Source organism: Penicillium concentricum (assembly GCF_028827145.1).
Source record: "Penicillium concentricum strain IBT 3081 chromosome Unknown utg000004l_segment0_segment0, whole genome shotgun sequence".
NCBI classification, from domain to species: Eukaryota; Fungi; Ascomycota; class Eurotiomycetes; order Eurotiales; family Aspergillaceae; genus Penicillium; species Penicillium concentricum.
The window spans coordinates 1,112,855-1,140,624 of NW_026622757.1; the positions used below are offsets into that span (position 1 = coordinate 1,112,855).

At 49.0% G+C, this 27,770-nt stretch overlaps 11 protein-coding genes across 11 annotated transcripts; 5 read left to right on the forward strand and 6 right to left on the reverse strand.

The window, feature by feature from the left end:
- Nucleotides 1-121: 121 nt before the first annotated feature.
- On the reverse strand, nt 122-1,828 carry N7517_009364 (TauD/TfdA dioxygenase family protein; the record flags this gene model as incomplete). The annotated part of the gene is made up of 10 exons (XM_056727087.1): nt 122-207; nt 273-352; nt 410-509; nt 564-722; nt 784-874; nt 924-985; nt 1,034-1,076; nt 1,136-1,195; nt 1,384-1,412; nt 1,468-1,828. The coding sequence occupies 10 exons, from the start codon at nt 1,826-1,828 to the stop codon at nt 122-124; spliced, it is 1,071 nt and encodes a 356-aa protein (XP_056575659.1).
- Nucleotides 1,829-3,955: 2,127 nt separating this feature from the next.
- Nucleotides 3,956-5,953, forward strand: N7517_009365 (uncharacterized protein; the record flags this gene model as incomplete). The annotated part of the gene is made up of 3 exons (XM_056727088.1): nt 3,956-4,557; nt 4,622-5,059; nt 5,122-5,953. 3 exons carry the CDS (start codon nt 3,956-3,958, stop codon nt 5,951-5,953), a joined length of 1,872 nt encoding a protein of 623 aa, XP_056575660.1.
- A 502-nt stretch (nt 5,954-6,455) lies between these two features.
- On the reverse strand, nt 6,456-7,057 carry fmpC (ATP-grasp enzyme fsqD; the record flags this gene model as incomplete). Its single annotated transcript, XM_056727089.1, has 2 exons — nt 6,456-6,972; nt 7,044-7,057. The coding sequence occupies 2 exons, from the start codon at nt 7,055-7,057 to the stop codon at nt 6,456-6,458; spliced, it is 531 nt and encodes a 176-aa protein (XP_056575661.1).
- Nucleotides 7,058-7,076: 19 nt separating this feature from the next.
- On the forward strand, nt 7,077-8,471 carry N7517_009367 (aspartate aminotransferase family protein; the record flags this gene model as incomplete). Its single annotated transcript, XM_056727090.1, has 1 exon — nt 7,077-8,471. The coding sequence occupies one exon, from the start codon at nt 7,077-7,079 to the stop codon at nt 8,469-8,471; it is 1,395 nt and encodes a 464-aa protein (XP_056575662.1).
- Nucleotides 8,472-9,520: 1,049 nt separating this feature from the next.
- Nucleotides 9,521-11,923, forward strand: N7517_009368 (GMC family oxidoreductase; the record flags this gene model as incomplete). Its single annotated transcript, XM_056727091.1, has 7 exons — nt 9,521-9,746; nt 9,802-9,927; nt 9,984-10,227; nt 10,281-10,740; nt 10,794-10,865; nt 10,917-11,286; nt 11,346-11,923. 7 exons carry the CDS (start codon nt 9,521-9,523, stop codon nt 11,921-11,923), a joined length of 2,076 nt encoding a protein of 691 aa, XP_056575663.1.
- A 258-nt stretch (nt 11,924-12,181) lies between these two features.
- Nucleotides 12,182-13,363, reverse strand: N7517_009369 (CaiB/BaiF CoA transferase family protein; the record flags this gene model as incomplete). The annotated part of the gene is made up of 2 exons (XM_056727092.1): nt 12,182-13,263; nt 13,312-13,363. The coding sequence occupies 2 exons, from the start codon at nt 13,361-13,363 to the stop codon at nt 12,182-12,184; spliced, it is 1,134 nt and encodes a 377-aa protein (XP_056575664.1).
- Nucleotides 13,364-14,003: 640 nt separating this feature from the next.
- Nucleotides 14,004-14,525, reverse strand: N7517_009370 (uncharacterized protein; the record flags this gene model as incomplete). Its single annotated transcript, XM_056727093.1, has 1 exon — nt 14,004-14,525. The coding sequence occupies one exon, from the start codon at nt 14,523-14,525 to the stop codon at nt 14,004-14,006; it is 522 nt and encodes a 173-aa protein (XP_056575665.1).
- Nucleotides 14,526-15,520: 995 nt separating this feature from the next.
- chiA1 (class III chitinase ChiA1) lies at nt 15,521-18,188 on the reverse strand (the record flags this gene model as incomplete). Its single annotated transcript, XM_056727094.1, has 2 exons — nt 15,521-17,577; nt 17,636-18,188. The coding sequence occupies 2 exons, from the start codon at nt 18,186-18,188 to the stop codon at nt 15,521-15,523; spliced, it is 2,610 nt and encodes an 869-aa protein (XP_056575666.1).
- A 283-nt stretch (nt 18,189-18,471) lies between these two features.
- On the forward strand, nt 18,472-18,669 carry N7517_009372 (uncharacterized protein; the record flags this gene model as incomplete). Its single annotated transcript, XM_056727095.1, has 1 exon — nt 18,472-18,669. One exon carries the CDS (start codon nt 18,472-18,474, stop codon nt 18,667-18,669), a length of 198 nt encoding a protein of 65 aa, XP_056575667.1.
- A 4,283-nt stretch (nt 18,670-22,952) lies between these two features.
- Nucleotides 22,953-23,483, reverse strand: N7517_009373 (uncharacterized protein; the record flags this gene model as incomplete). Its single annotated transcript, XM_056727096.1, has 1 exon — nt 22,953-23,483. The coding sequence occupies one exon, from the start codon at nt 23,481-23,483 to the stop codon at nt 22,953-22,955; it is 531 nt and encodes a 176-aa protein (XP_056575668.1).
- Nucleotides 23,484-24,379: 896 nt separating this feature from the next.
- On the forward strand, nt 24,380-27,713 carry N7517_009374 (uncharacterized protein; the record flags this gene model as incomplete). Its single annotated transcript, XM_056727097.1, has 4 exons — nt 24,380-24,394; nt 25,370-25,886; nt 25,996-26,570; nt 27,528-27,713. 4 exons carry the CDS (start codon nt 24,380-24,382, stop codon nt 27,711-27,713), a joined length of 1,293 nt encoding a protein of 430 aa, XP_056575669.1.
- Nucleotides 27,714-27,770: the final 57 nt, after the last annotated feature.

Sequence of the window (27,770 nt, forward strand, 5' to 3'; positions counted from 1 at the left end):
ACATTTACGACCAGGGTTTGAAGTCTGCACAAAAGTACCCTCCCCATTTGAACAAAATTTAATTCATGAATCAATGAGACGAATATAGTCTGTGAATAATACTGTGTCATTTACTCTTCTTTCAGGTAACCAGGACACCCTCATCATCCTGACTTTCCTCGCGTAACTTCCGCTCCGCACGGCTCTCACTAGTGGGATCAAGATAGGCTTCGGTATGGGATTAGCCAAACATGTAGTATTGGAAGTCGAGAGATATTGACATGAAGACTCACGTATTTCGCCGAAGACAGTAGTCCGAATACCCCGTCTAGCTCCTTTGTATGTACCGGGGATAACCCGGTGAAGGGTACACCTAAGAGATTGTCAGTCCGCAACTCCGGAGTAGTAAAAGATAACGGTGCATACTTACCGATTATCCCACATAGCAACACTGCCGACGGCCCATTTCCAACGAACATAGTGATCATCAGCCGAGTGGATGTGATATGCCAAGAAATCGAGAACCTTGTCTAAACAGACGTCAGCCCTAAGCCACGCACCGAATCCTTGAGTATTTCACGTACCAGATTCCACCTTCTTGAGCTCAGCAAATCCAGTAACAAATCCAGGATTAACATTTAGCGCCTTCAATTTAGTAACTGGGTGCGTGCGCACAGCTGGGTGGTGTGTATCGATTGGAGGGCGATTGGGAGCTGCACCCCATAGATCGATGATGGTGTCATCTATGCATTCAATGGATTAGCAAAGCCTCCCACAAGGAGAGGAGCCGTTAAGGAGACCAACACTGCAGTCTTGAGGTATGAACGGCGTGAAGGCCGTCGAGGAACCTTTTGTACGCGTTGCTTAGGGCGTCGTATATGCCATATTGAGATACCTATGGAATTAGAATTTGGTTCTGAGCGAGATCTTCATCTGTTACATACCCAGGCTGTGTCGCCACCAACTTCGGGATGCTCTTCCATTCTAAGCAGGGAGTAGGTAGGTGCTGTAATGTGTTAGAAATAATGGTCAGAGAGTATTGTTTGCGACGTACGATTGATCTCGAATGATGTATCGGCGTGGAAATCTCCGCTAGGCTATTGAAGTAGAATCTGGTATTAGGAACTTGCTGTCAATAATGTCAAGACTATCTTACCCAGGGTGTGTAGCTTAGGATCTCACGGTGGTCTTCGCGGCTGCCTTTGATACTCACGAACTTCGTGACGGGTTAGCAATGATGAAAAAGAAGTAGTCTTAAGAGTTAGTCATGAAATGAATCTTGATGGTCTCCTGAATGGTTTTCTTGGGAAATTTCGGCAAGGTATACTGTACTTTTTGATCCTGAGAATTGTCAGCTCACTTGAATCTGCCTGAAATATGAGAGACGCTTGTGTTTTAATTTACCTTTTGAGCAGGGTGTTTATCCAAGATTCCTACAACATCGAATTAACCCCCATCCTATAGTCCAGAAACCCCATATAGACTTACCATAATGCTGAAACAACTCAACCTGTTTCTCAGTAGTAAGATCCTGATCCCGAAAGAAGACAACTCCACGTTCAGTAACAAGAAGTGCCAATTCATCCAACTGAGTCTCGTTCAGCTGAGACAATTGCACATTCTCAAGAACAGTTCCAATAGACTCAGTCAAGTCAACCTGCTTCGCTACAGAGAATAAGGCCTTCTTCTCCGGATCTGCGAAAAACGCCCGGTCTTTAGGCGGGGTAAAAGGCTCGCGTAGTGGATCTGGGGGCACATGGTTCTTGATTTTCTCATTGAAATGAGGATGGATTGTAACGGGGAATCCCGAGTCGGCGGAAATATTCTTGCGCGCTTCAAGATTAGCCATATTCTGCGAGGTTAGCTGTAATAATTCCAGGAAACAAGTAAAAGGATTCAAGTAAAAGGATTGGAATCTGGACGAAATAAAAGTAGAATCATTTCGTGCTTTATACCCCGTTGAGCTCATACATGGCTTCGATTGCGCAACATGCCATACGTTAGTCGTCTTGTTCGTGTCCAATCGGCTGCTTATTTCCCCGGGATATGGTGCGCTGTCAGAGGACATGTCGAATATGTGGAGAATATGCACGCAATGTAATATATAGGCATTATTTAATGCAACTTTCTCTAATCTACGAGTCCAGGTTGAGGTCACATGACCGAGGGGGGATTTATATGAAGTGAAGGTATTCCTAAACAATACTTCAGATGGTGCAGTGATTAAGTGTGTTAAACAAGCCCTTGGTCATATGTACAGCCCTGGGCTCGATTTATCTTGGGACCTAAGTCTGCAGTCTGACAGGTTGTTGGACTATGTGTGCAACGCCGGCCCCTACTCCCTTGCCCGATGTTCGCACGGCCTGAGTACACACTGCTGAGGGTTTCATGTACAAGTCTGAGCCTGCGAGGATAGCTGACCTCGGGCAAGGCCACAGTGGGCAACAGCGCCAAGGTTTGCTGAATTTTGGGTATAGTATAATATAAGCTGAAGATAGTAAATCAAATGGCTGAAGTATATATGAAGTATCACTGCTCTTCTTCCCGTTGACAGAGAGCCACTGAAAGTAAGAGAGTGTGACGCCGACATAGACTCTCTGCCCCAGAGCCTTGCTATAAATATATACTACAGCATCATAGAGACTCTTAGGCACTCGAACATGCTGCAACGAGAAAGGCAGTGACAATACAAGAGCCGAACGTGGATGCCCTCCAAATGTTGTGTTGCAGGAATTTAGAATGTGAAAATCCTCTTCCCCTACATCAGCTGGAAGGCACATACCGTGAGCATGTTAGCAAGTCGCACATCACCCACGTATTTTATCACATAAATATGAGTAATCTTAGGAATAGTGTGGGAATATCAGCCTCACAAGGAACATGTAGAAAAGTAAAAAGTGAAAGAACCAGCTTGAACCTGATATTCTTAGCTGCACTTCTTTGACTGTACCCACATGTTGAATCAAGATATGACTAGGCTACTAGCTTTCAAATGAAGGTTCCAATATCCTCTAGAGCCACAAGGGTCAAATGGTGCATCACCCTAGGACATGAGTAACGTTCACTCATTGTGAGCAGGTATAATGAAGTGCACGAATACAGGTGACCTCCTATTTATTTGAGCAAACAAGTCTGAGATACGTAGACATATTATGAGTATGTATAAATTTTGGAAAATGCAAGAGGAAAGGAAGTGTAGCATAATACTAGTATTCAATAGCAGGTGGCCTAGTGGTAATATGACAATGTGTAACTACTACGAGGGAAGTGCCTAAGATCTTCCACTACCTGACTGTTCCGGTTTGACCCTGGCCGTTCTCACTCAAATCTTCTGGTGTTGACACCCCTCTTTTTTTTTATTTTTGCATGTTACCTTGCTTAATATACACCCACTGATGTTGTGGACAGCAAACGCGACAAATATAGTAGGCGGTCAGTTTCTGCCGGAAAGCGAGGTTATATTGCACTCCACGAATATACCTTTCGCCCTTTGGGGCATATGGTCAACTGAAAATATACAGAGAAGATTAGCATGGCCCCTGCACTAGGGACGACACGCTCAATCAAAGAGAAGCTACCTTTTTTTTTTTCCCTTACAGGTCCTTCGTTAAGAAGATAGGGTGTGGGGCTTTTTACAGTCTTTAATTGGCCCTACGCTTTCGGAAGGTCACGTGAACCACTCCACATCCCCACGTCGCAGGTACGAAACCAGCCAATGGCGATTCGCGAATTTCCTCCTACACCCGGACCCACTCTTCCCCGCGGAATTTCCCTAGTTCAACGACTGATCAGACCATCCAATATGGGCGAATCGAAGGGGAACATCAGACAAAGTACCTAGGAAGACCTGGCTTCCAAACATTTCGTTGTATCTATCCTAGATACAGGAGAGAAATCGATTTTGCCATCCGTCTCCCACACTTCGCCGAGGGGAACCTGCCGCGGAATTTCCCTCCGATAAGCATTGACAAACAAGATGGAAAGTGGAGACGAGCGACCATACCGATCTCACACGAAGCCAGCATGCATACCATGCCGACGGAGAAAATCACGATGCAAACTGGAGCCCCACACCGCGGCCTGTCTGATGTGTCGCGCACACGGCACAGAATGTACATTCCCCAACGGGAGAGCAAAGTCGACACCGCAAAAGAGGTATTCCACTGAGACAGGCCCACTGCTACCACACCCGAGTTTACGAACGCCAATCGAAGCTGCCCAGTCACTGAGCCGGCCGCCTCTACTCGCCGCTTCGCCGCAGTTCTCGATTGTTACCCAGGTGCAGAGCGACCAGGATACACCGCTGTCTCTCGAGGCCGAAGATGATAATCCCCATATTCTCGGTCCAGCGGTGACTGGGGATAATCACGTCTTGGCTGACTATCTGTCTAACATTTCGGGTGGCCAGGGAATTCGTGAAATTCGTCCCGTCGAGCCAGGGAGCTCTTCGTCCCCGGTCATATTCACAAAGGTGCAGAAAAGACCATTGGGGCTCATGGTCAACTCTAGTCCGGCGTTGCATAAGCTCCAGACTATCGAAAAACTTGTAGAGCCATGGGGGCCGCATTTGATAGAGATGTGAGTTACACTTCATTTATATTAGTATTCGATACAAGCCTCGGAGACTAATTATTGCGACTAGATATCTGAAAAAGATCAATCCTTGCCTCCCACTACTTGAAGAAGGCTCCTTTCGAGTGCAATACACAAATGCCAGGCATCGCATTTCTCCTGCGCTTTTGGCGTGTCTGTATGCCCATGTGCTTACCCAATGGCAACATGACCCCCTTCTATCACGAGAAAGGTGCCCAGACGTTCGGTTCGTCTGGAATCTTGCCATTGAAGCCTCGTATTCCGAGTTGCATGCGTCAGCTGGAATATCCACGATAAAGGCTATTCTACTCGACGTTGGGGGCCGTCCAACCACATCTATGACAGACAACGGGGTAAGACTGGGTTCAGCTGTGGCATTGTGCCACTCCCTGGGGTTAAATAGAAACCCACTCCCATGGGATATCCCACAAGCCGAGAAGCACCTCAGAATGAAGATCTGGTGGTCTATCTTACTCCATGATCGCTGGTATGTTTTCAAGAGTGAAATCTCTAAACAGTGGGACATTCCAAGAACTCATGATAAAACAGGTCAAGTCTTGCTTATGGGACACCTCCCCATATCAGAAGATCACAATACGACGTACCACTACCAATACCCGCGTACCTATCAGATTGGGAACGAGATCACGAAGCAAACGCAGTTTTTATCGAACTCATGAACTTGACCGACGTGCTAGACCACTGTCTGGAACAAGTCTACAGTATCCGCATCGAGACCCAAGGGCCAAGCAGAAATCTAGAATTGGAGTTGAACAAATGGGTGGACTCACTCACAGGGGACATCCGCAAGATCATCATCCGCGGCTCAAACCTAAATATTCCTGGCGCCTCCAACCTCCGTCTAGCATATCTGGCAACAAGACTCCTCCTCCGGCGCATCGACCTAGATCGCGAGCGGCAAGCACCAAAATCTAATGCAGAGCACATGGCCAACCGCGTTATGGAGGCCCGCAGAACTGCCGAGGACATTGTAGTTCTGGTCCAGGAACTCGGAGAAGCACAGCTGGGTGATTACTGGCTACCTGTCGTAGCATTCACATTTTCAGCAACGGTGACATTTTTGATTCGGTGTGCACTAGAGACAGAGCAGGCAGCGGGTCTTGCACAAAGTGGTTCCCTGAGAATGGCGAGTGACCTTTTGGCTTCGCTGCGATCGCACCGGAAGAACTTTGGGTGGGATCTGGGTGATATCTGTCTCGCGCAGCATTCCGATGTCATTGACAAGCTGTTGAAATCAGAGCCACCGGTTGAGAACTCGGGGGAGACGAATGTTGAACTGCGTCAGCCTTTCGTGCCGGATATGGCTTTTCTTGATGATATGTTTCCGAGTACTTGGGACATACTGCAAATTATGGAATGAAAAGAAATATTCATGCAACCGGTGTTATATATACCCCATGTCAGAGCTGTTGAAGCTCTAAACCCTTCTAGTCACTACCGTGAAGGTACCTTATAGAGTAGCCTGTCAATAATAATTTTGACCCCCTAAGCCCCGCGTCGTGAAAGGGAAAAGCCTCAGAACCCATCCGTGTGCTCCCTAACCCGACGCTTGATCTTACGTCCAACGCACATCGCCTCATTGCGCCTCGTGCGCGAAATAATCAGGATAAACGCAATAAAATTTCCAAACACTTGTCCTGTAGTAGGTCAAGAACTTCCTGGCCGGCCTCCATGAGGTTAGCATACTTGACAATTTGAGCACCAAGTTACTGATCTTGACCGAGAGCTTGCGGATCTGATCGCAACACTGTTTTACAAATGTTACCAAACTTATTAACACCTCCCTTCTAGGCCGAGACAAACAGCAGCTGCATGTGGTATTAAGGCCCGCCCAGGAAAGACTTGGATAAGGACACGATGCGCTATTTATCGCCCAAGGCATTCGGAAGGGAGAGACTATAATAAGATGCACCGTGTGTACGTCCGGTAACTTCGACTTCTTGCCAACCTGGTGGGCAGGAATTAATTTCAATTGGGAAGACATCCTTTGGCTGTGTCGTGGTTGTTGTCGATGTTTTGAGTTGCAGGTCGTCAAGTCCGTGTGCATCAGAATCCATTGCATAGTGCCAGCTCGAGTTGCGCAGCTTGGCCTCGATATGCAGCATGGCATTGCAAAAACCAGCAGCCAAGGCAAGCTCATGATGTCTTTGTTGCACCGAATCAAGCTCGGACGGAGGGAGAGCAGACGGCAGCCTATTTGACGTCTCGACAAATCGTGGTACCCAGGCACCGTTTTCGTTATTCTCGTAATCTCCAGCACCGGGGAAGTCGTTGACCTCGATGAAAATTATTTGATTGGAGCCAAGAGGTTGCGCGAGGATGTTGGCCGCGGCTCCGCGGCCAAGATAAGGAGCAGAAGTCAACTCCTGCAAGGTGACCCTTCAGTGAGGGGAAGCGATCCTGATATGTTTAAGGGGCGTGACTCCTGCTCGGAAACATATTAGAAGTACTCGGACGGAATCATCCTGTCATCAGATCTCAACATGGCCCCTGGAATCACCAAAGAAGAATCCACAGTGGCAATCATGCCGCCAAAGAATGAAGAGAATCCCATCTTGTATAGCGATGTCAATCAAGAGGAGCTTCAGGCCAAAACATCGAAATATCTCCTCAACTATGGTACCAAATTCAACAAAGACGTGATATGTGGCAGCAGAGGGCTCTACGTATACACAGCCTCCGGACACAAAGTGCTAGACTTCACATCTGGACAAATGTCCTGCTTGCTCGGCCACGGACACCCAGAAATCGTGCAGACAATCACCGAGCACGCAGCCTCCCTAGACCACCTCTTCTCGGGCATGGTGTCGCCCCCAGTGATCAGCCTAGGTGAACGTCTCTGCGATCTTCTCCCAACAGGCCTCGATAAAGCCTTTTTCCTCTCCACGGGCGGCGAGAGCAACGAAGCAGCCATAAAGATGGCCAAGATATACACCGGGAAATTCGAAATCGTCGGACTGGGCGGTAGCTGGCACGGCGTGACAGCACAAGCATTAGGCGCACAATACCACTTCGGTCGGAAAGGCCAAGGCCCCCTGATGCCAGGGATGCTGATGCTCCCGTCCCCAAATGCATACCGATCCATCTTCCGCCGCGCCGACGGATCCTACGACTGGGAAGCAGAGATGGAATACGGCTGGCGCATGATCGATATGCAATCGTGCGGATCGCTCGCAGCTTGCATCGTGGAGTGTATCCAGTCATCGGCTGGCATGCACGTCCTACCACCGGGATACCTGGCTGCTCTAAAACGGGAGTGCGAAAAGCGCGGAATGCTCTTGATCGTCGACGAAGCGCAGACGGGTGTCGGCCGGTGCGGAGATTTAATGGCCATCGACCACGAAAATGTTATTCCTGATATCCTCACCCTCAGTAAGACGCTAGGAAATGGTTTGCCGCTCAGCGCTGTTGTTACGAGTGCTGAGATCGAGCGCGTGTGCATCGAGCGGGACTTCTGCTTCTACACTACTCATGTTAATGATCCGCTGCCAGCTGCTGTTGGTGATAAAGTGCTTGAGATTGTGGTGCGTGATGGGCTAGTTGAACACTCTCGTGCAATGGGTAAAGTGCTTCATGACCGGCTCAATGCACTGAAAGAAAAGTATGGCTGTATCGGCGATGTCCGCGGGCGCGGACTTATGGCCGGAGTTGAGATTGTTGAGAATCGTGAGGCCAAGATCCCTGCGCTAGCTTTAGGTAAGGCAATCGGGGATCGGGCATATGATTTAGGCTTGTGGGCCAATCTCAGTAGCCATCCTAGCTTTGGGGGCGCCTTTCGCATAGCCCCGCCTATCACGATTACCGAGGACGAACTGCTTAGTGGCTTGGAAATATTGGAAGAGGCATTTGCAACGACCCCCGGTACTCTGCCTGCGTGATCTAACTGGATTGGGGGATTGAAGGGATTGAAATTTTCGTGCGAACAATGTATGACTTCGATAGTTTTACCACAGTGCCTCGCAAAAATCGATAGTCTCCTCAAAATGGATCGAATTGGGCAAGCTCTTTGTAAAACAGTATAAATTTGCCGAGGTGGCTAATCACAGGAGACTTGGATCGGATTTAGCAAAAAGTAACGTGCAGCTGACAAGAATAACCCTAACACCTCCACTTTTGCGAAATATGAGATCATTTTGAATTCATAGATTAAATGGTCACAATGACAAGCAATTGGCGATCAGAATCGATCGGTCCCTGTTTCGTCATATCAATGTTTCACTTCAAGTCAATGGAAATCCAGACACTGTTATGGGGCTTTGTTTGAGATTTTTAGATGCCTTTATCGTGGCTGGCTACTGGCCAGGGATTATAATTGCGATCATCTAATTAGCAGCCTACCAGAATGTTTCCTAATATCCACTTCGGATGGAGACTTTGGTAGTGGGGATAATCCCAGTCTTTAATTGGCCCTGGACCCTTCGTTGATACATAGCAACCATGCGGTCACTAGAAGGCATATCACAGAATTGATGAGTTGTCAGTGGTAACGCAATAGGTCTGAATGTTGGGCCGACAATAAAGAACATGGACTCGACACTATTCCATATACTTTTGTAGACTCAAGAAAAATCTGCTTGTAAATAACTCGGGACCAAGCGAAAAGAAACATGGAACCAAGACGGGTAGAAGAAGCAGTTCCAAGAAAACAAAGATGATTTATTGGAAATGGCCATGTGGAGCAACAGGAACCAAGATCTCATTTGCAGAAGCCCAATCTTGACCCACTTGTCTAACGCGATTGAGGTTTTGAGAATGTGCTTATCGGGGATCATCGGTAGAGGTGCGTAGAATTGAGAATCCTCAAAGCAATGACAAGGTTTGCAAAGATTTTGCTCCACAGCCTTAAGCCTGTTTACTCCGATGGGATTTTGTATATATGAGATCCACCCTTCCACTCTCTCGACAATCTGTGTCGCGCTCTCTGACAATGCGCCCTAGTCTATCAGCTACCATCGTAGGCGCAAGTCTAATCGCAAACCAATTCGCGAGCGCATTATCACCGCGCACAGAAGTCGATGATTCTTATGACTTTGTGATTGTGGGAGGAGGTCAAGCTGGACTCGTGTTGGGGGCTCGTCTTTCGGAGGATAAAAATCATACCGTACTCGTTCTTGAGTCGGGCGGAGATGGAGATGAATTTCGCAAGCGCATAGGTGCGTTCCATTATTCGGTACCGTGGGGTCTGAGACATTCCTAATGCCAATACAGATACACCGGCATATTCTTATTTCGATTCTTTATGGACAACGCCGTTGAATTGGGATTTTTACACTGTTGCGCAGCCCAATGCAGATGACCGCGAGATTAATTGGCCTCGTGGCAAGGTCCTTGGAGGTTTGAGCTTCATATTCTAAAGAAAAAAGACACAGAACATTAACTCGGAGATATAGGCAGTTCCGCCATCAATGGATTGTACATGACCCGTCCCGGTGAAGATGAAATCAACGCCTGGAAAGACATGCTCGATGAGATGGACGGTGCCGATAAATGGTCGTGGGCCTCATTCTACGCTGCTATGAAGAAAAGCGAGACGTTCACACCTCCAACTGATGATGTGGTTGACGAGGCTAGGATCACTTGGAATGCGACACATCATGGCACTGACGGGCCAATCCATGCAACATACCCGGACTAGTATGCGGAATCTTGTTTCCTAAAATTCACCGATAGGGCTAACACATTCCTAGCACATTCCCCGAAGTTGGTGACTGGTTAACGTCACTAGAAAGCATTGGAATTGACATTTCTGATAATATGTACGGAGGTGAAGCCTGGGGCGCTGATCTCGCGACCTCCTGCATCAACCCTGCAAATTGGACGCGGTCCTACAGTCGTTCCGGTTATCTCGATCCTCTTCCAGAGCGCGACAACTACGATGTGTTGGCGAATGCGCATGTGACTCGGCTTATTTTCGAAGATTCTACATCTTCGGATAAGACAGCGAGTGCTGTTGAATACACAACTGATAAGGGATCAACGAAACTGAAGGTTAAGGTTAACAAGGAAGTTATCTTAGCGGGTGGCACTATTGGTAGCCCGGCTGTATTGCTCTACAGCGGTGTCGGCCCTAAGGATGTCCTCTCTGAAGCTGGTATTGACCTTGTATCTGAACTTCCTGGTGTCGGCCAACACCTTCAAGACCATTTTGTGAGTGCCCTTGCTATAAATAAAATGAGTATGTAACTGATCTGGTTGCACAGAGTGCCACTGTGAAATGGAGCACAAATGTGGACACAGCAGGTTCCATCTTTTACGATGGCGGCAAGGACAAGGTGCGCCCCGTGTATCCTCGATCAAACAAAGCCGTATGCTAATCCCCACAGAATAATCCCAAATTTCTCACATACATCGATTCCGCTGTTGCCTACGTGAATTCCACCGCCATCTACGGCAGTAAAGTCGATGAGTACGAGTCGAAATTCCTCGCCTCAATCGACCAGTATGTACCGAACACGACGTACGACGATGGCGTGGTCGCCGGCTACAAAGCAATCTGCAACACGACAGCATCGAAGATCTTTAACAGCCCGACAGGTCAAATCGAGCTCTTATTCATGAACAGCGATGGAAATGGCGACATCGGCATAACGGCGGCCCTCCAACATCCATTCAGCCACGGCCGTATTTACATCAATTCCTCGGACCCAATGGACTACCCTGTCATCGACCCGAACTACCTGAACAACCCAGCCGGTATGTACCCCTCCAACCACGAACTAAACCAAAATTTTTCAATACTTACAACAACTCAGATTATGAGATTCTCCTCGAAGGTATCAAACTCGCCCGCAAACTAGGCGAAACCAGCCCAATGAGCAAAAGCTTGACAAAGGAAACCACCCCGGGCTCAACTGTCCAGAGCGATGAAGACTGGGTAGAATGGCTACGCAAGGAAGCTGGCACAGAGTTCCACCCGTCCTCATCGTGCGCAATGCTGCCTGAGAAGCAGGGCGGCGTGGTAGACGCCAAACTGCGCGTATACGGACTTGCCAATGTGCGCGTTGCAGATGCCAGCATCATCCCCATATCCTTGTCCACGCACTTGATGTCCTCGACATACGGCGTGGCGGAGCAAGCGAGCGATATCATTCGCGAATACCACAACGCGGTATCGGAGCCCGAGCCGGCTTTCAGTTCGTCTGGTTCGACCGGTTCGACCAGTTCGTCCAGTTCCACACCTGCCAGCAGCGCAGTTGCCGTGAAGAAGAGTGGTAGTCCGAAGAGCAATGGTAGTGCCGCTGGCAATGGCGGTGCTGCTTTGTCGCTCGTGTGGACTTCTCTTGTTCTTGTTTCTGTACATGCTATTGTTGGTTACGGTGTGTTTGTATAGGCTGGTGTCTGCGTTCGGTGGTAATGGTAATGATAATCGATGCTGGCTGGATCTGGCCTTAGCATCTATGAAGTTCAATGTCTGCGATATGTTTGGAATCTCGAGGAAGGCGAACTGAAAGAGTTTTATTGTAATGATAGATATTTGCCTCGCTAGAGCCCGTTATAGTTGATATAGTCGACATTATCTCAAACATAGACATCTGATTAGTATAGGCATAATATAAAGTATTTCACATATCGCGATGTCAAATCTGCCTCAGATCTTTGACTTCCCATTCACCGCCACTAAAGCCCCATCCTTCCTAGCCTCAAAATCCTTACCCAACTCCCACCCCACCCACTCCCTAAGTGTATCAACACCCCCATCCCCGGGCAAAAGCCCACCACCCGACCACCCACCCTGATCCGCCAGAATCGGCGCTGCGGGCGTGCTAGCAAGATGTACCATAGGTCGCTGTTCATACCCATCCTCCTCAAGCTCTGCCTGCTCCAAAACAGGCGTAGCACAAGCATCCGTGCCATCGAAAACAGCCTCCCACTCCACTCGCGTCTTCTCCTTAAACCTCCTCGTAAAGATCTCTTTCAACTTCGGCCACTGCTCCCGATCCTCTCTCTTCGGAAGATTCCCAATCTCAAATCCTAATCCCCGCACGAATGCCGCATAAAACTGCGGCTCTAAAGCCCCGACAGCAAAATATCGCCCGGAATCCTTAGTCTCGTACGTATCATAATACGGACATCCACTATCAAGCAGATTCTCACCACGCGGCTCCGCCCATGCGGGTGTATTTCTCCCCAACCGCGGGAACGTAGCAAGATATGCGGAGCCATCGACCATATTTGCTTCGACGACTTGGCCACGGCCTGTATGGGAGCGCGAGATCAAGGCGAGCAGGATTCCCTGGAAACAGACTGCGCCACCACCGGCAAAATCGCCGAGGATGTTGGCTGGGGCATACGGCTTTTCATTTGCGCGGCCGAGCATGGAAAGCACGCCTGAGACGGCGATGTAGTTTATGTCGTGGCCGGCCATGTCTTTGTATTTTCCGTCGCGGCGGAAGCCGGTCATGCGGGCGACAATCAGGCGGGGGTTGTGTTTTTGGAGGATTTCTGTTGGAGAGAGGCCGAGGCGTTCGAGAACGCCTGGGCGGAACGGGTCGATTAGGACGTCGGCGGTTATGAGGAGGCGGAGGAGGATGTTTATAGAGGCTTTGTCGCGGAGGTCAAGGGTTATAGAGGTCTTGTTGCGGGTTAGTTGATCGCCGCTTATAGAGTTGGGTCGGTCTATGCGGAGGACTGAGGCGCCGTAGTCGGCTAGGAGAAGCCCTGCGAATGGGCCTGGGGTGGCTGTTAGTTGTGATGATGTTTCGTAGATTCGTTGCGTACCTGGAGCTAGGCCTGCTAGCTCAATGACCTTGATTCCTTTCAATGGTGACATTTTGGATGTTTTCCTGATATTGAAAGACAGTTGAGGTTCAAAAGTGACACTCGGAGGCCATTTAGTACATGGTGTTGTAGGTCCAAGGTTTCTCCGCAGCCGAGGTCCGTGGATATCAGCATGCGGGGAAATTTTGCCGCGCTAGAACAAATATGGACACCAAGCATATAGGACTATTTCGGGGTTTGAGCATTCTGACCTTGTCATTTCTTGCAAAGCTGATATTTTAACCTACAAAATAATCGAAATATACTAAGAATATCCTCACCGACGATATCTCGAAAACCTAATAAAAGTTACCCTCCGACTATTAGCCGTAGATATACATGTCTGTACTAGTAGGATATACTTTCTAAAGGTTACTAGTAGATAGGACTAGGGCAGTTATACTAGTCTAGTTCTGGTGAAATATTTCAAGGTGAATGACTACTGCATATGTTCAATCATTGTGGCCAGCTTCTGGAATAGAACAAGAGAGCTGATGCGAACATATCTTTCTACTATGCAACAAATGTTTTGTTACCCCGTAGCCACCAGATACAAAGGGAACAGCCAAGATAGTGTGGGTGGGAGTGAATTAGAGAATAAAAGACATGAAAAACTCTTCACCTGTAGCCTTGAGAAACGAACTGAGCAAATCTCACATAGTCGGCCACTCCATCTTAATTGGTTCCAAATCACCAGGTCCCCTAAAATCCTCCAATATATCTGCCTGCTCGCTCAAAAGTACCCGATCGGCCTGACTCGCGCCCACCTTCGCCAGTTCCCTCCACCGGGCAAGATCCTGTGGGTTACGCTTGTCTCCGTGAGCTTCTTCATTCTTGGTCCAATGGCCTTTGGAGAACCCGAGTAAAGTTGTGAGCCGTTTGCTGGGGATATCGTAAACGAGCGAACAGATCGTCCCAGTCTCCTCGAGCCAGTTACATTGCCATAACTCTCCGGGACGAATGCATTGGTATGTAGCCGACTGGAAATTCTTTCGGCCCGCCATTGGACCTCCATGGATAGCATAGACAATGCGGTCTTCATTGTAGAACCACATCTCGTACCGCCATTTTTCAGGGTTACCCTGGGCGTCCTGTGCTGCGTAGTCGTAGATCAGGTGGCGATCTCGAATGTCGGCATCGAAGGTTGAGCCTTCAAGAGAAGGAAGAACGGGCATGTTCAAGTTTGGGTTGCTGGTTGGTTATCTCAAAAAGAAAAATAGCAAGGTGTGATATTCGACTTCGAGCGCGAAATTCCAAGATCGCAATGGAAATCATCAATATTTATAGACACTGAGCCCTTGGTCATATGCTAATTTTGCAAATTGAGTTGTGGCACATTGATTTGTAAAACTCCTAGCCTACCCCAAGCCTACGCAGGGGCATGGTGGCTGAGACCCGGATAGCGGAAAGGATGCTGGGTTCTGATTAATGGGGGTCCTGTAGTTTTATAAAGGGGATTCGGAGCCTTCGACGACAAGACCGATTGCCTTGCTGAAGGGTTATTCGACCACTTGGCTGCGGGGAGAGGCCGTAGTCTGGCGGTGCCCATGTAACACCATGAATGCTATCATACTGGCGATGGTTGTGCAGCCATTTTGGCGGAGTCGATACGTCACACCAGACGGCCGAGGGGGGGATGATAGAAATTAAAGGGGAAGAATAGGTTGAAGGTTGCAAGCTGAAATACTTTTAGGAAGGCAATTAGGAACCCCTTTAATAGTAGGGAAGGTGCGTTGGTCGAAATGGAAATGGCATTATGCCCAAGTGGGATTATAGACAAGTATAAGATAATTGGTATTTTTATACATAGAGCATCTCTGTCTATTGTGAACAGCAAAAGGAAAAAGAAGTCAGACTCGACGGCGACACCTTGAAATGGATATCATTAGGAGATTGAGAACAAACGGACTCGACCGCTCGCAAGACTTCAATTCGAAGACGCGAGGGTCTCACCACTACTGGCCAGAGTAAATCACAAAAAGAGGCCAGGAGGTATTGAATCACTCCAGAGACTGGAGATCGGATAAAAATGAATATAATAAAGACAATATCGTAAAGAGAAAAAAGCAACCAGTCGCTAGTATTTACCAGTTCTTCTTGAGAACAGCATCGTGAGATCAACCATATCGCGTAGATGATGAGATCATGCTGTCCAGGCAAGTAGGCAGCTTTACAGCATCATGAACATGGAAAGAGCGACGGCGAGGACGCCACCGAGGCCAGCCAGGTTGGCCCGCGAGGCGGCACCGGTGTAAACCGGAGACACGCCTTCTGGGTTGCCAGTGGGCGCTGCGGGTGTGTCCGCAGCGGTGGTGGCGGCGGTGGGCACAGGGTGGAAGACTAGGCTTGACGAGGGTCTACCGGCGTGGAATCCTCCGCTAGGGATGGCCTTGAAGGAAGAGGAAGGCACAGCGGAGCTGGCAGCAGGGACAATGGCAGTAGCAGAGGGAACTGGGATAACGAGTGTGATGCTGCTACCGGTAGGACCACAGTGCTTGCAGTAAGTCACAGTGGTGGTGAAGCCCTCAGGCACCGAAGGGGCGGTGGGCTGCGACACAACCTCGGTGGTAGTGGGAGCGGGCTTAGTGAGGGTCACGGTAGTCGGGGTAGCGGCGCACACGGTGCAGACAGTCACAGTAGTAGTCCAGCCCTCGGGAATGGAGGCAGTGGAAGTAACAGGGCCGGAAGTTGGGGCGGTTATCTCAGCGGTGCCGGTGATATCGGCGGTTCCAGTGGGGATAGCAGTAGCAGTGGCGTCACCAGGGCAGTAGGTCTTGGTGATAGTGGTGGTGATAGTGGTGAAACCGGTGGGGCAAATATCAATGTAGGAGGTCACAATGATAGTTGTGGTGGTACCCGGAGCCAAAGAGGAAGGCGAGGCAGGCACGGATGGAGTGGCAGTGATACCAGCGGGGGCGCTGGTGGAGTCAGTGCCAGTAGGCTTGGAACCTCCAGTAGTCTCATCGCCAGTGGGCTTAGCGCCTCCGGTAGTGGTCTCGCCGCCAGTAGGCTTGGAACCTCCAGTAGTCTCATCACCAGTGGGCTTAGCGCCTCCGGTAGTGGTCTCGCCGCCAGTAGGCTTGGAACCTCCAGTAGTCTCATCGCCAGTGGGCTTAGCGCCTCCGGTAGTGGTCTCGCCGCCAGTAGGCTTGGAACCTCCAGTAGTTGTATTGTCGCCTGGGACACCGGTCGGGATGGCACCTTCGTTAGTGGACGAGGTGCCAGACTCGGTGGCAGAAGGGACGGGGGTGCTGGAAGAGCCCGAGACCAGGGGAGTGGAGCGTGAGACACTGTGGGAGTGGTGGTGGGTGTGGGTGTGGTGTCCATGGCCATGGCCACCGTGCGAGCTGTGGCTGGGGGTGGGGTGGGGAATGGGATGTCCGGATGAGGGGGTCACAGAACCGCTAGAGGCCGACGAGCTGGACGAAGTGGTCGAGCTGGAAGTGGTGGTCGAGCTGACCGGGGTGGACGAGGTAGTCGAGCTGGAAGTGGTGGTCGAGCTGACCGGGGTGGAAGTGGTGGTCGAGCTGGAAGTGGTGGTCGAGCTGGAAGTGGTGGTCGAGCTGGAAGTGGTGGTCGAGCTGGAAGTGGTGGTCGGCTTGACAGTGGTTGTGGTTGTGGTTGAGGAAGTGGTAGTAGTGGTCGGCTTGACAGTGGTTGTGGTTGTGGTTGAGGAAGTGGTAGTAGTGGTCGGCTTGACAGTGGTTGTGGTTGTGGTTGTGGTTGAGGAAGTGGTGGTGGTGGTCGGCTTGGGAGGAGCGCAATCGTACAGGATCTCCTTAATGTGCTCAGTGTATGTTAATCCGTCGTTGAGTTTTGCGTCACCGGCGGTGGCCTCCCAGAGCATAACACCTCCGAAGTGCTTGTTCTCCACATAGGTCTGAATAAGGGGCTTCACCTCGGCGGGAGTCAGGTAGAAGCCAGGGTTAGCGGCAGTTGCCGATGCGGGAAGACCGATGAAGAGCTTAGCATTAGGGTTGGCGCTCTTCTCGATGACCGTGACCCATTCATTGAAGTTGAACTTGCCAGTCCCGTCGACCGCGGCGGCAGCAGAGCAAGACTGGGTGTTGTACCACTGAACCCAAATGAAATCAAACCACGACTTAGAAATAGCGTCACCAAGCTGTTTGTCGGGAATGGGGCACTGGGGAGCACCAGAGATGTAGTATTTCTGATTGGTGTTGGTGGTGAAATGCTGGCGCAGACGATTGATCATGGCAGCGTATCCTAGGTGGGGGTGTCAGAGAGGGTATAGTCAGGAAGGTAGAGCATTATGGAAACATACCAACATCGCCGTTGTACTCGATATCAAAATCGAATCCATCAACTGCGGCGGTGAGGAATGGGCGAGGGTATTGCTTGTTCTTCATCGTCGCGGTCCAAGCCAATGAAGAAACCGATGGATTGTAAGGACCAAAGGAGTACCACAGGAAATCCGCAAACCATTCTGCGGTAGCCACGTCTGGGAGAGACTGGGCTGTGGCAGCACCACCACCGATGGACAGCAGGACTGTCTTGCCAGCAGCCTTGCAGCTAGGGATATCCTCCCAGATCTGGTGGCAGCCACTAAGCAGTCCTGTACCGGGGAAAACTACACCATCACACTGATTGGCAAAGTTGGAACCAGGGTAATCGCCCACCTTTTTGGGGAACTGATCGATAAACCCAATGTTGATGATGTCCGACGTGGTCTGTTCACAGAAATGCTTGAGACGGGGTTGGTCATAACCTTGTCCGTAGTAGATAGCAACATTATTCTTCAGGCTAGGATCAACAGCAGCAGCAGATGATGCAAAGAGTGAGAGAGCCGACAAGGCGGCAAGAGACTTGAACATCATGGCTAAAATGAATGTAGTAATTAGATGCAATAATTAGATGCAATAGAAATCGCTTATTAACCCGATAAAAAGAATGACAGGTTAGCTCGCGAACAACGAGAGGACGCAGACAAATATCTGCTTGGGAAGTTTCCCAAAGTGCTCAAAATGAGAGTGTTGATGGTCAAAGGAAAATGCAATTCCCGGGGGGAAAAGAGACTGAAATACATCGAGCACCAGTTCATCTCCGACCCCTGGGGAAGATGCCGACCTCCGACATAGAGCACACTAATCAAAAAGCAGAATGGAGCTATCAAAGCGTGGAAATGAGGTGAGTGATATCCGGATGATTCGACGATTCACAGGTCAGTGCCACCCCGAATTCACTCCACCGGTGCAGGGCCACCTAACGCAGAGTCCCAAAGTGGATTCGAAGCTTGATAGTGTGAACACTAGACCCGGAGGTCAAAACATGATCTATTCACAACGGCTATGGGACTAACCTCATAGGAACCCATGCAAGCGACATGGACTGACCTTTGCACTGTAGACTGGTCACAGACCAAACGCATGGCTTGTAATATACGACCAAACAGCCAGTGGCGTGGAAGAGTCACATCCGAGAAGGAAATGGGTCAGCCATAAGCCATCCAGACCTTCTTTGGGGAGGGGTATGTGCTGGCCCCCGTGCCTATTTCGGCCTATCTCGGCGCAGTAAAATTGCAAGAGCCGCATGAAAGAGACTAGAAGACCCTAACGGAGCCTAGCCGAATTGGTATCAGGGTCATGACTGGAGCAGAGGCAATTAGCTCGATATACAAAATCCAATCACAACTCGTGGTTTAGGCACTAGAGCACGGACGTCCTCGGGGTCCACCGGCCGTTGTATGTGTATATAAAAACTAAATCCGAGAGTTGGACACCTAGATGCAGGAAGGTAAGAGCAAGAAATATTTGACTAGATTAAAAATCAATTACTAGAGGAATCCGTACTCAGTAAAGTAAACAGATGGTCTGAGGTGGTTTGGAAGAATCGAAAGGAGATAACGGAGCTAAAACTTAATAAGCCTACGCTAAGCCCCCGGGGGCCATATTGTGGGGTTAAAATCTCCCAGGTACACCAATCACAGGTGTCGATCCGGAGATGGCCGGATCACCTGTTATTCGCTTACAATTAAGATTGGTGTCTCACTTGCCTCTTCATCTTTTAGCTCGTATTTGGGTATTTAGTCCATTTTTGCCCTAACTCCATGTAACTCTGTATATGTTCTAGCCAATGGCCCCCAAAACCTCCCACGTTGCATTTTCTTTTTTTTTTCTTTTATTTCCCGGTTTATGCAAGATATAATCCGTATATGGTTCGGAGATATTCCCATTCTGAGGGAGCTTTTAGGCGACAATGACGCCACTCATCCTGCCTAACTGCTCTTTATTATTGTTATTATTATTGACGCACTAGCCAAAACCTTGGAAGTGCGCATTTCATATCTTCCATAAGCCGCCACCAACGCCGCGATTACTCTGTAACCGAGACAAAATAATAACAAAGTCAATTGCATATGCAGGTACAAATCCAGTCCAAGGGGTTCGTTCCTCCATAACTAGGTTATAGTATATTAATCATGTTCCGTAGACGGGAACTGTGGGCGATCCATGTGGATCGTCAAAAGATCCTCTCTATAGGCATTCCAGCCCTATCTCCATGAACATAACACATAAACTCTAAGAACTCTGGTTAAAACCTAATTGAAAAGTTCGTTTATTTACGTTATGGTAGAATCCATTTTTTCTTTGCATTGAGAATAACAATTTCCGGCTCTATTGTCGATGTGCCGGTCTCCCGGCTAAATCTCGATCGCTTCCAAGTTTAGTATACACCAAACACAACTTCATGTCTCTTTTCATTTTAAGTTAATATGGATACTGATAGAAAATATCCATAAAGAAAAAGCCACCCATAAGCCACGAAACACAGTATAAGTAACCAAGTGGGAACTCAATTGCCGAGCTCATCGGCAAGATCTTCTGTGGAAAGTTATTCACGATAAAAACATATGCACCTCTGACTAGAGTGCCCGGCTATATACTCCGTAGTATTATTAGATTTAAGCATCTCAGCATGAATGCATACTTCCTGGGCTGCTCCATTGCGAATGCAGCGATAACAAAAGACCCTCCAACACCAAAGATGTTCAAGTTAAAGTCAAAGACGAGCGAGAACTTTCTTAGCAAAATATTGAAATTGATTACTTCGGGAGAATATGAGACAGCCAATTCTCCACCTGTTTGCTGATCTCCTGCAACCTGATATCAAAGCTGTCCGGTCTTGACTGTGCCACTTGATATATATCTTCTCTCAAGTCCCATTGTCCCGAGGTCAAATTACTGCAATATGAGATAACATGGAGGTGTGCTTTGATTCGGAATTTCTATCATTTATTGCTCATTGGACATAAAGGAATTGAACTCATACATCATCCACCAAGGCACTATTTGCATGCAGTATCAGACCTCCGTTTGTCCCCATGGAGCTATGGAGAGAGCCCCCACTCAGTCAATGGTATCCCCCCCAAGCATCTATCTAGTCATTCAATACTCAATACCCAATACCCTTTAGCCTTTAGACCTGTGGCTTCTTGAAAAATTTCTCTCTTAACAATACTGACCTGACGTAGGGAGTCGAGGTGTTGTGCAATCAATCCTGCACTCCCTACCCTGAGTATGGGTGCCAGGAGCCGTCCTTGCCTGCCTGTCATGCTTGAAGTTGCTCCCATTCCATGAGCGAAACCCCCTATGGTGTATCACCTACATTCGTCAATTTGCCTAAGAGAACGAGGTAGAGAGCTGGATATACGGGTTGGGTAGCCATCTAGGTCTCTCGTGGTGGATTGGGTAGACGGTTTCACTCCCCACCGACTATGTGGATGTACTTGCTCTCCCCAAACCAGTTGATCAAGTCCATTTGAAATTCAATCATGAATTCTTTAAGCAATTTGTTCCGAGGAGGGTCTCCATGAAGCATAGCATCAACGTCGAGCAATTGAAGAAATTTCCACCGAGCTGCAAAATCCCTTCCCGATGCTTTCGTTGTCGCGATCCATGAAAAGATCTACATCTCTTCGCGGCCGAAAGTCCTCGGCAGCTGGCTCCAGCACATAGCCGGTTAAAGCCCCGATCGGCCAGCCACGAGAGACTGTGAGAGATTCCACGATGAACTGCAGTTCAAAAACATGACGAGGAAAGATCTTTGACTTAATGTCGGTCCCAGGCTTTTGTACCGCGAGGTGAGTGATGTCGCCAGCGAATTCATTGATGCCAAACAACCGTCAATGTTCATTCCAGGGGCCGGTTCTGGACCAGTCAACCGCCTCAAGATTAATCCTTTGTCCCCTCATCGTTCGGCGTTGAACCACAACGGATGAAAAAACATTAACAATGTCGTAGAGCCAATTAATGGTAAAGGCTCGGCGCCATTTCAAGCGTTGTGCTTTGCTCGCTCGTGAGATGTTTAGATAAGGGTCCCAATCTTGGATACTATTGAGCATGGTCTTGGTAGGCTTACCGCTGCGCGTCGTTTGATAGTCGGTGATGAAATCGAAGAGATCCTGATAGGTGTACATCAAAAACCTTTCTCTCACATCAATTTCGGATGGCAGAGGGGTTTGAGGAAGAGTTCTATCTGGTTTCAATCGATTGACCGACAGACTGAACATACTTTTGGCATTGTCAGCATCCGCGTATCCTGGTCTGTATGATAGTATCTAAAGAGTCATGCCCAGGGAACTCAACGAAGATCTGCAACTGAGCATTCTTGACCATCTCGATGGTAACCTTGCACAGACTTGGAGTAATGGTAGTATTCATGCCTTTGTAGGCCATGCTATACCAGGCTCCCTGCAATTCATGACGGAGCCGTGGCAACTGCTCGGTGATTGGATACACAGCCATCAAATAATCGGTGATCATGCCAGTTGTGTCTTCGGTGATGCGATAGCTCTCTAGGAGAATTTCCTGCGTATCTGAGCTAGAGGTGCTTTTCATTTTCTTCCCTTTCCTCTTTGGCTTTCGTCCTCGTTTATTTTTCCCCCTTTCTTGTTGAGCTTTTGTTTCGAGTCCCTAGCTGTTTGGTGAATGGCAGCTTCAGGGATACCGTGGTCCTCTTCGTCATCATATTCAGCATCCCCATTCCTCTCGCCCCCGTCTTCTGTTTGGCCATCCAGGGTCAACTTCGAAAATGTGTTGGCAAAGATAACCTGCTCCTCGTCTTCGTCAAATGTGCCAGATGTGCCTTCCTTTCCCTTCTCCCACACTTCTCCCTCAAGAAGATTGAAAGCCTTCGACGGGCCTTCTATCCAATATTCATGTGAGACATTACTTCTTTGGATGTCTGGGTCCGAATCACAAGCGGCGCTTTGGAGATAAAAGCGCTGTGTCTTTTTTCTAGCATTAATGACCGATGCGGATAGCCGAAAAATGGTTGTCGGAATCAGGTGAATATGCTTTGCGATGAGGCGCGAGAGTGACTTCAATGTTGACAGAGAGATCACCCTGGTGAGGATTGTGCCCTACGTGCTGCTAGACGGAAACCTTTTGATAATATCAGCTGATGCAAGGAGGATCTAGTAGACGAGGTATCTCTCATCCCGTTTGTACTTCAGGTATGTATGTAGAGCTTCACTGCGGAGTATATACAATTGTGGCGGACCGGAATAATATATATCCGAGTTGATCACTCTCAGCCTAACAGTGCCTTAACATCAAGTTTCCTCAGCTCGCAAGATGGCTCTATTCTTGCAACTGGCTGGCCACTAGGATAATGAATTCTGCTGGCCGAATAGCTGCCAGTCCGACTTTGACTCTTATCAAGCCCCGACTGACGTCTTCGGATGACATGGTAATACCGCTCCCAATTTGAACGAAATAGCCATCCTGGGCCGAGGCACCCTGCAGACCGCCTTTCTGCCAGATCTCAGAGAGATACGTGTCGATCGCTGTACGGACATACTCCCAGGTAGGTGGTTCATTGGGTGCGGACAACACGGTCTGAAGAGTTGACCTAATGTATCGTGCGACAGCATCAAATAACCGGCGGACAGAGATATAACGGAACATATCTGAGTTTGGATCCAACGTCCTTGCCCCCCATGGCAGTGAGCCTACTCTTGGGAATTCACGGATCATATTGATGGACGCATGTTTCGCTTGTTGACTGTCCGTAATCGAATAGATGGGATGCACACCTCCTTGAAGTGGCTTATTGGCGGGTGCTGCCCAGACACCGCGCTCGTGATCCAACTTGCAGTACAGACCTGCCATTGCAGCGCTGGGCGGGATGGAAGTTTCTGCCCAGTCTGCCGAAAGCCAAGGATAGTAGACTGCAGCACTAGAAAACGAGCTTCGGGACCTCCGTGAGCCATTGAGTCGTGGGAATGAGGTAGCAGAATGTACCGCCGTTGTCAAAAAAGCTCTGGATAGCGACGTGCAAGGTCTGCGTGGCGTCGAATACCCCCAAGTGGCTTGTAAAGTCCCCCAAAGAATTTATTAGGATCGTCTCGGTAACGCCAATATCGGCGGCTACAGCGAAGACTGGAACCGCTGTCTCTGGTTTAGACAATTGGACAAGGTTTTCATAATCAAAGCTCGCCATAGCAGTGATGCGTTCTGTATAACCTTTTGGTGGATGTGAAGACAAGTGCAACAGATTAGGAGAGGCAATTTAAATAATTCCATGATTCAACTGTGAGCGAAACCCCGCGGTTACACTGGAACTCCAAAGAATCACCTCGCATGGCAATCGAACTCAAAATGTCACGCCGTATCCAATCGTGTACTAATACCTAATTCTCAGCTGAGCTAGTATGGCTACCTCCAGGGCTACTATACTCCGTACGGAGTACATACCCTGTAATTGTTTATCATCGGGGGCATTACGTTAAGCTGATGTGAGACATGCGTTGTACCTAGGTGACCTTCTTGCAGATCGCCAAATCGCAGAGCTGAATAGATCATGCTTGGTGATCGATCGATAAGCGGTGATCTGCAATATGTGATCTCTCACCCCGGTTGAAGTGGTTTTTATGATCTCTCCATTAGCCAACGACTTGAAAAATAACCCGATAATGCTACAACCTTTATAAAGGGCATTGATAGTCAACCCAGTTTCCAGGAGGTATGAGCAAGTGCTGGCAAATATTGATGGAAGGCCGAAAATAATGTGTATTAGCGTGGTGAGTTGGCAATCAACTACGTGAACTCTCTTCGGGGCTGCAGAGAGTACCTCAGGCATTTCCAGGCTTTTCGACAAGATAGCTTGTGCTACGAATGACATAGGCGAACATGGAGCAGGGGAGTTTAGAATATTGAAAACGGGATCTACTCCTTAGCGTGTACATCCATGCAATTCTGCTTGCTTTTCCTAATAGTTAGTGTCACCTCCCATACGCTGTTCAGACGATATATGTACATTTCACTAGGATCCTATAGGTGGGACTAGTAGAATTCATAACTGGGGTCTATTGGCGGCGGGAATCGTTGGTACGGGGTAGTCCTCTACTAGTAATGGCTGGTAAAGTTGTTAGAGATAGAGACCTAAGTTGGCGTCTGGGTGGATGGTGAAATGTGAGATTGAAGAGTTAAGAAAGCTAAGTGTATTGAGATATCTAGCGTTTGAAGAATGTATTTTTCAGCGATATGTAAATCTCTAAGCAAAGTTACAACGAGAACTCCAATGGACATGCTGACCAATTGTAATAAGCACTTGAAGTATCCTTTCCACAGTCATATACCCGGTAAACTCCATATATTTATCAGTATTCGACAACTTCCAGTCTTCAAAATGTTCTTTGCGAAGAGTTCCACTAAGAACCGTCTCTTCGATAGGCCACTATACATATCCAAGAAAAGCATCGAACTCCAGAGGTAGACCCCTTAGGGCAGTTCAAAAGGTGGCCCATGCCATCGGGCCGAACACCCCCATAATTTTGCCCCGTGGGGCTCCACGACTCTGACACCTAAAGATAAATTGGTAGCACGAGGGTCATGAACTTCACTTGAAATCGGTAACTCCTGTGCATTTGATACATATGGCCAGTAACTGCAACAGTCATGGCAACCCAGACCTCATCAACTTACATTCATATCAAGAATGCATCTGTCATTACCATTGATTCTGCGATTTGTTGCTTGAGAATGATACCATCAAGGCAATTGGGCCAAATTTGGATGTACCGTCTGGAGGGGACCTCACTGTCATTGATGCCGACAACGATATCGTCGTGCCAGGCTTCGTGAACGGGCACCATCACCTGTGGCAGCAACTCATCCGAGGTGTAGCCACGGACTGGTCTCTCTTCGATTACCTCGTGAAAATCCGCAGCCTCTACGTTAGTGTCTACACTGCCGAGGATGTCGAGCTCGCCTATTACACCGGCGCGATGGATCTACTGAGCAACGGTGTCACCTGCATGCTCGAGCACAGCCACACCATTAACTCTGCCGAGCATGCCGACGCCGCCATTCGTGGTCTGAAAAGAGCTGGAATTTGGGGTTGTTTCTGCTACGGCTTCTATGAGAACCCGCCCATCGACGGCTGTCACGTCCCTGGTGTGGACCTGGAGAAATTCGACCACACGCAGCGCGTGTGCGACGCGCGACGTGTGCGCACAACAATGATCCCGCTGAAGATCTCCCCACTTTCGGGATCGCACCGACGGAGCCCGAGTATCAACCATTGGACGAGACCGTGCGCCAGATCTTGCTGTCTCGCGAGCTTGGCGCTAAAATCATCACTATGCACGTTGCCATGGGTCCGTACGACACGACTCACCAGGAGGTGGTACAGCATCTCGCGAACAAAGACATCCTGGGTCCATATCTGTCTTTTCCCACGGCGCATCGCTCACCGACAGCGAACTGAACTCCATCCGCTCCGCCAGCGCGGGTCTCGTCGGCACCCCTAACACAGAGTTGCAGATGGGCATGGGCTTTCCCGCCGTGTTTGGTGCCGCCGACAAGGGTTGCAAGGCATGCTTAGGCCTCGACATCACGTTAAACCAGGGTAGTAATTTCATGGCACAGATGAGGCTGGCACTTCAGGCCCAGAGGGCTGTCGATAATCAGGCCGCCTTTCCACTCGCCATCAAAAGGAAGACGACCGAGGTTCTGCGAATGGGTACCCTTGGCGGCGCCGAAGTCATGGGACTTGAACACTTGGTCGGCTCGGTCGTGGTTGGTAAGAGAGCCGACCTCGTCGTCTTCCGGTACGACGACATAAGCACCGTCCCAGTCTATGACCCAACGGCTAAGGTGGTCTTCCACGCATCAAGCTCCAACATAGACACTGTTATCGTCAACGGGAGGACTGTGAAGAAGGATGGCTGTCTTGTTGGAGTCGACTGGCCGTCAGTGCGGTCTGCTCTGCGCTCGCAATCTGAGAGAATCAAAGCCCAGGCAGCGAAAGTGGAGTTGGCTGCGGCTAGAGACAAGTGGTTAGATGTGTTTTGTAGCCCGCTGTGGTTCGAAAAGTTAACACCTTCCCCGGAATCTCAATTTTCTTACACTAAGTTTGACATATAATATCATTATCAGGCAAAGATTGCAGATACTCAGTTGTGTAATGCCAACCAGAGACAAGAAACTAGGAATAGAAAAATAACAGTTTAAGATGAATTAGACACGACCTGCATCTGACCCATGGCAACCCTCTGGCACCGCATTCTAGTTCACCACCTACAGAGAGCTTACGAGGACCACAGAGAGATGATCTAACTACGCCGCATGGGCTTCCGGTTTTTATCCGCCTCGCTCCACCTGAGATGAGAATTTCTCAACTGCCTCAGCCACCCCCACAGCAATCGCCTATCGCGCCTGTCAGTTATTGCACCTGCACCAGATACGTGGGAACGGCTCTGTTACGAATTGGCCGTCCGAGCGTGAGAGAGGTATGAGATGCTTTTGAGCCTGCTGGCTCACAAAGTGTGCCAGTCAAGAGAATGCCAAGTTCCCCATCGATTGTTGGGCTGATGTGATGAGTTGTCCTTTACCGGATGACGGTGCGGACGGATCTCCCACTCTGCCGACGCGATATCTTGACAAACATGGCATGATCCAAGACCTTGGACAGACCCAACGGAACTCCTGTATCGGGTTTAATACCTCCTTGGTTCTCATTCAAGGGCTTTGGTACGTTTATTTATCTCGACTCCCTGCATTCTTTCTGACAAACGTCACAGGTGGGAAGTTAAACAATTTGTCCAGAGCATCCCTGTAAATTCTGGCAGTCCAACCTAGCGGGTTTCAGAATGTTGCTCTCTGAGCAAGCGGTTTGAGGAATTGGCGAATGGAATGGGCGAGTTTACGCAGTACGAGCGCGGCAACAACTCCGCAAGATCCGGCCCAGCCGATCAAGCTCGTGCCTTCTCCCTCACTTACCTATACCATCTCTGCGCTGTCTATTTGCACTCCTGTATGATGCCCGTCCTATTCTGCAGTCGACAGATCCCCTTCATCTCACAGGCCATGATTCGACTTGCCGCTGAGCAGGCATAGGAACATTCTGTCTCAATGTCAACCATAGCGGAGCACTTCATAGCTCGGAAAACGGCC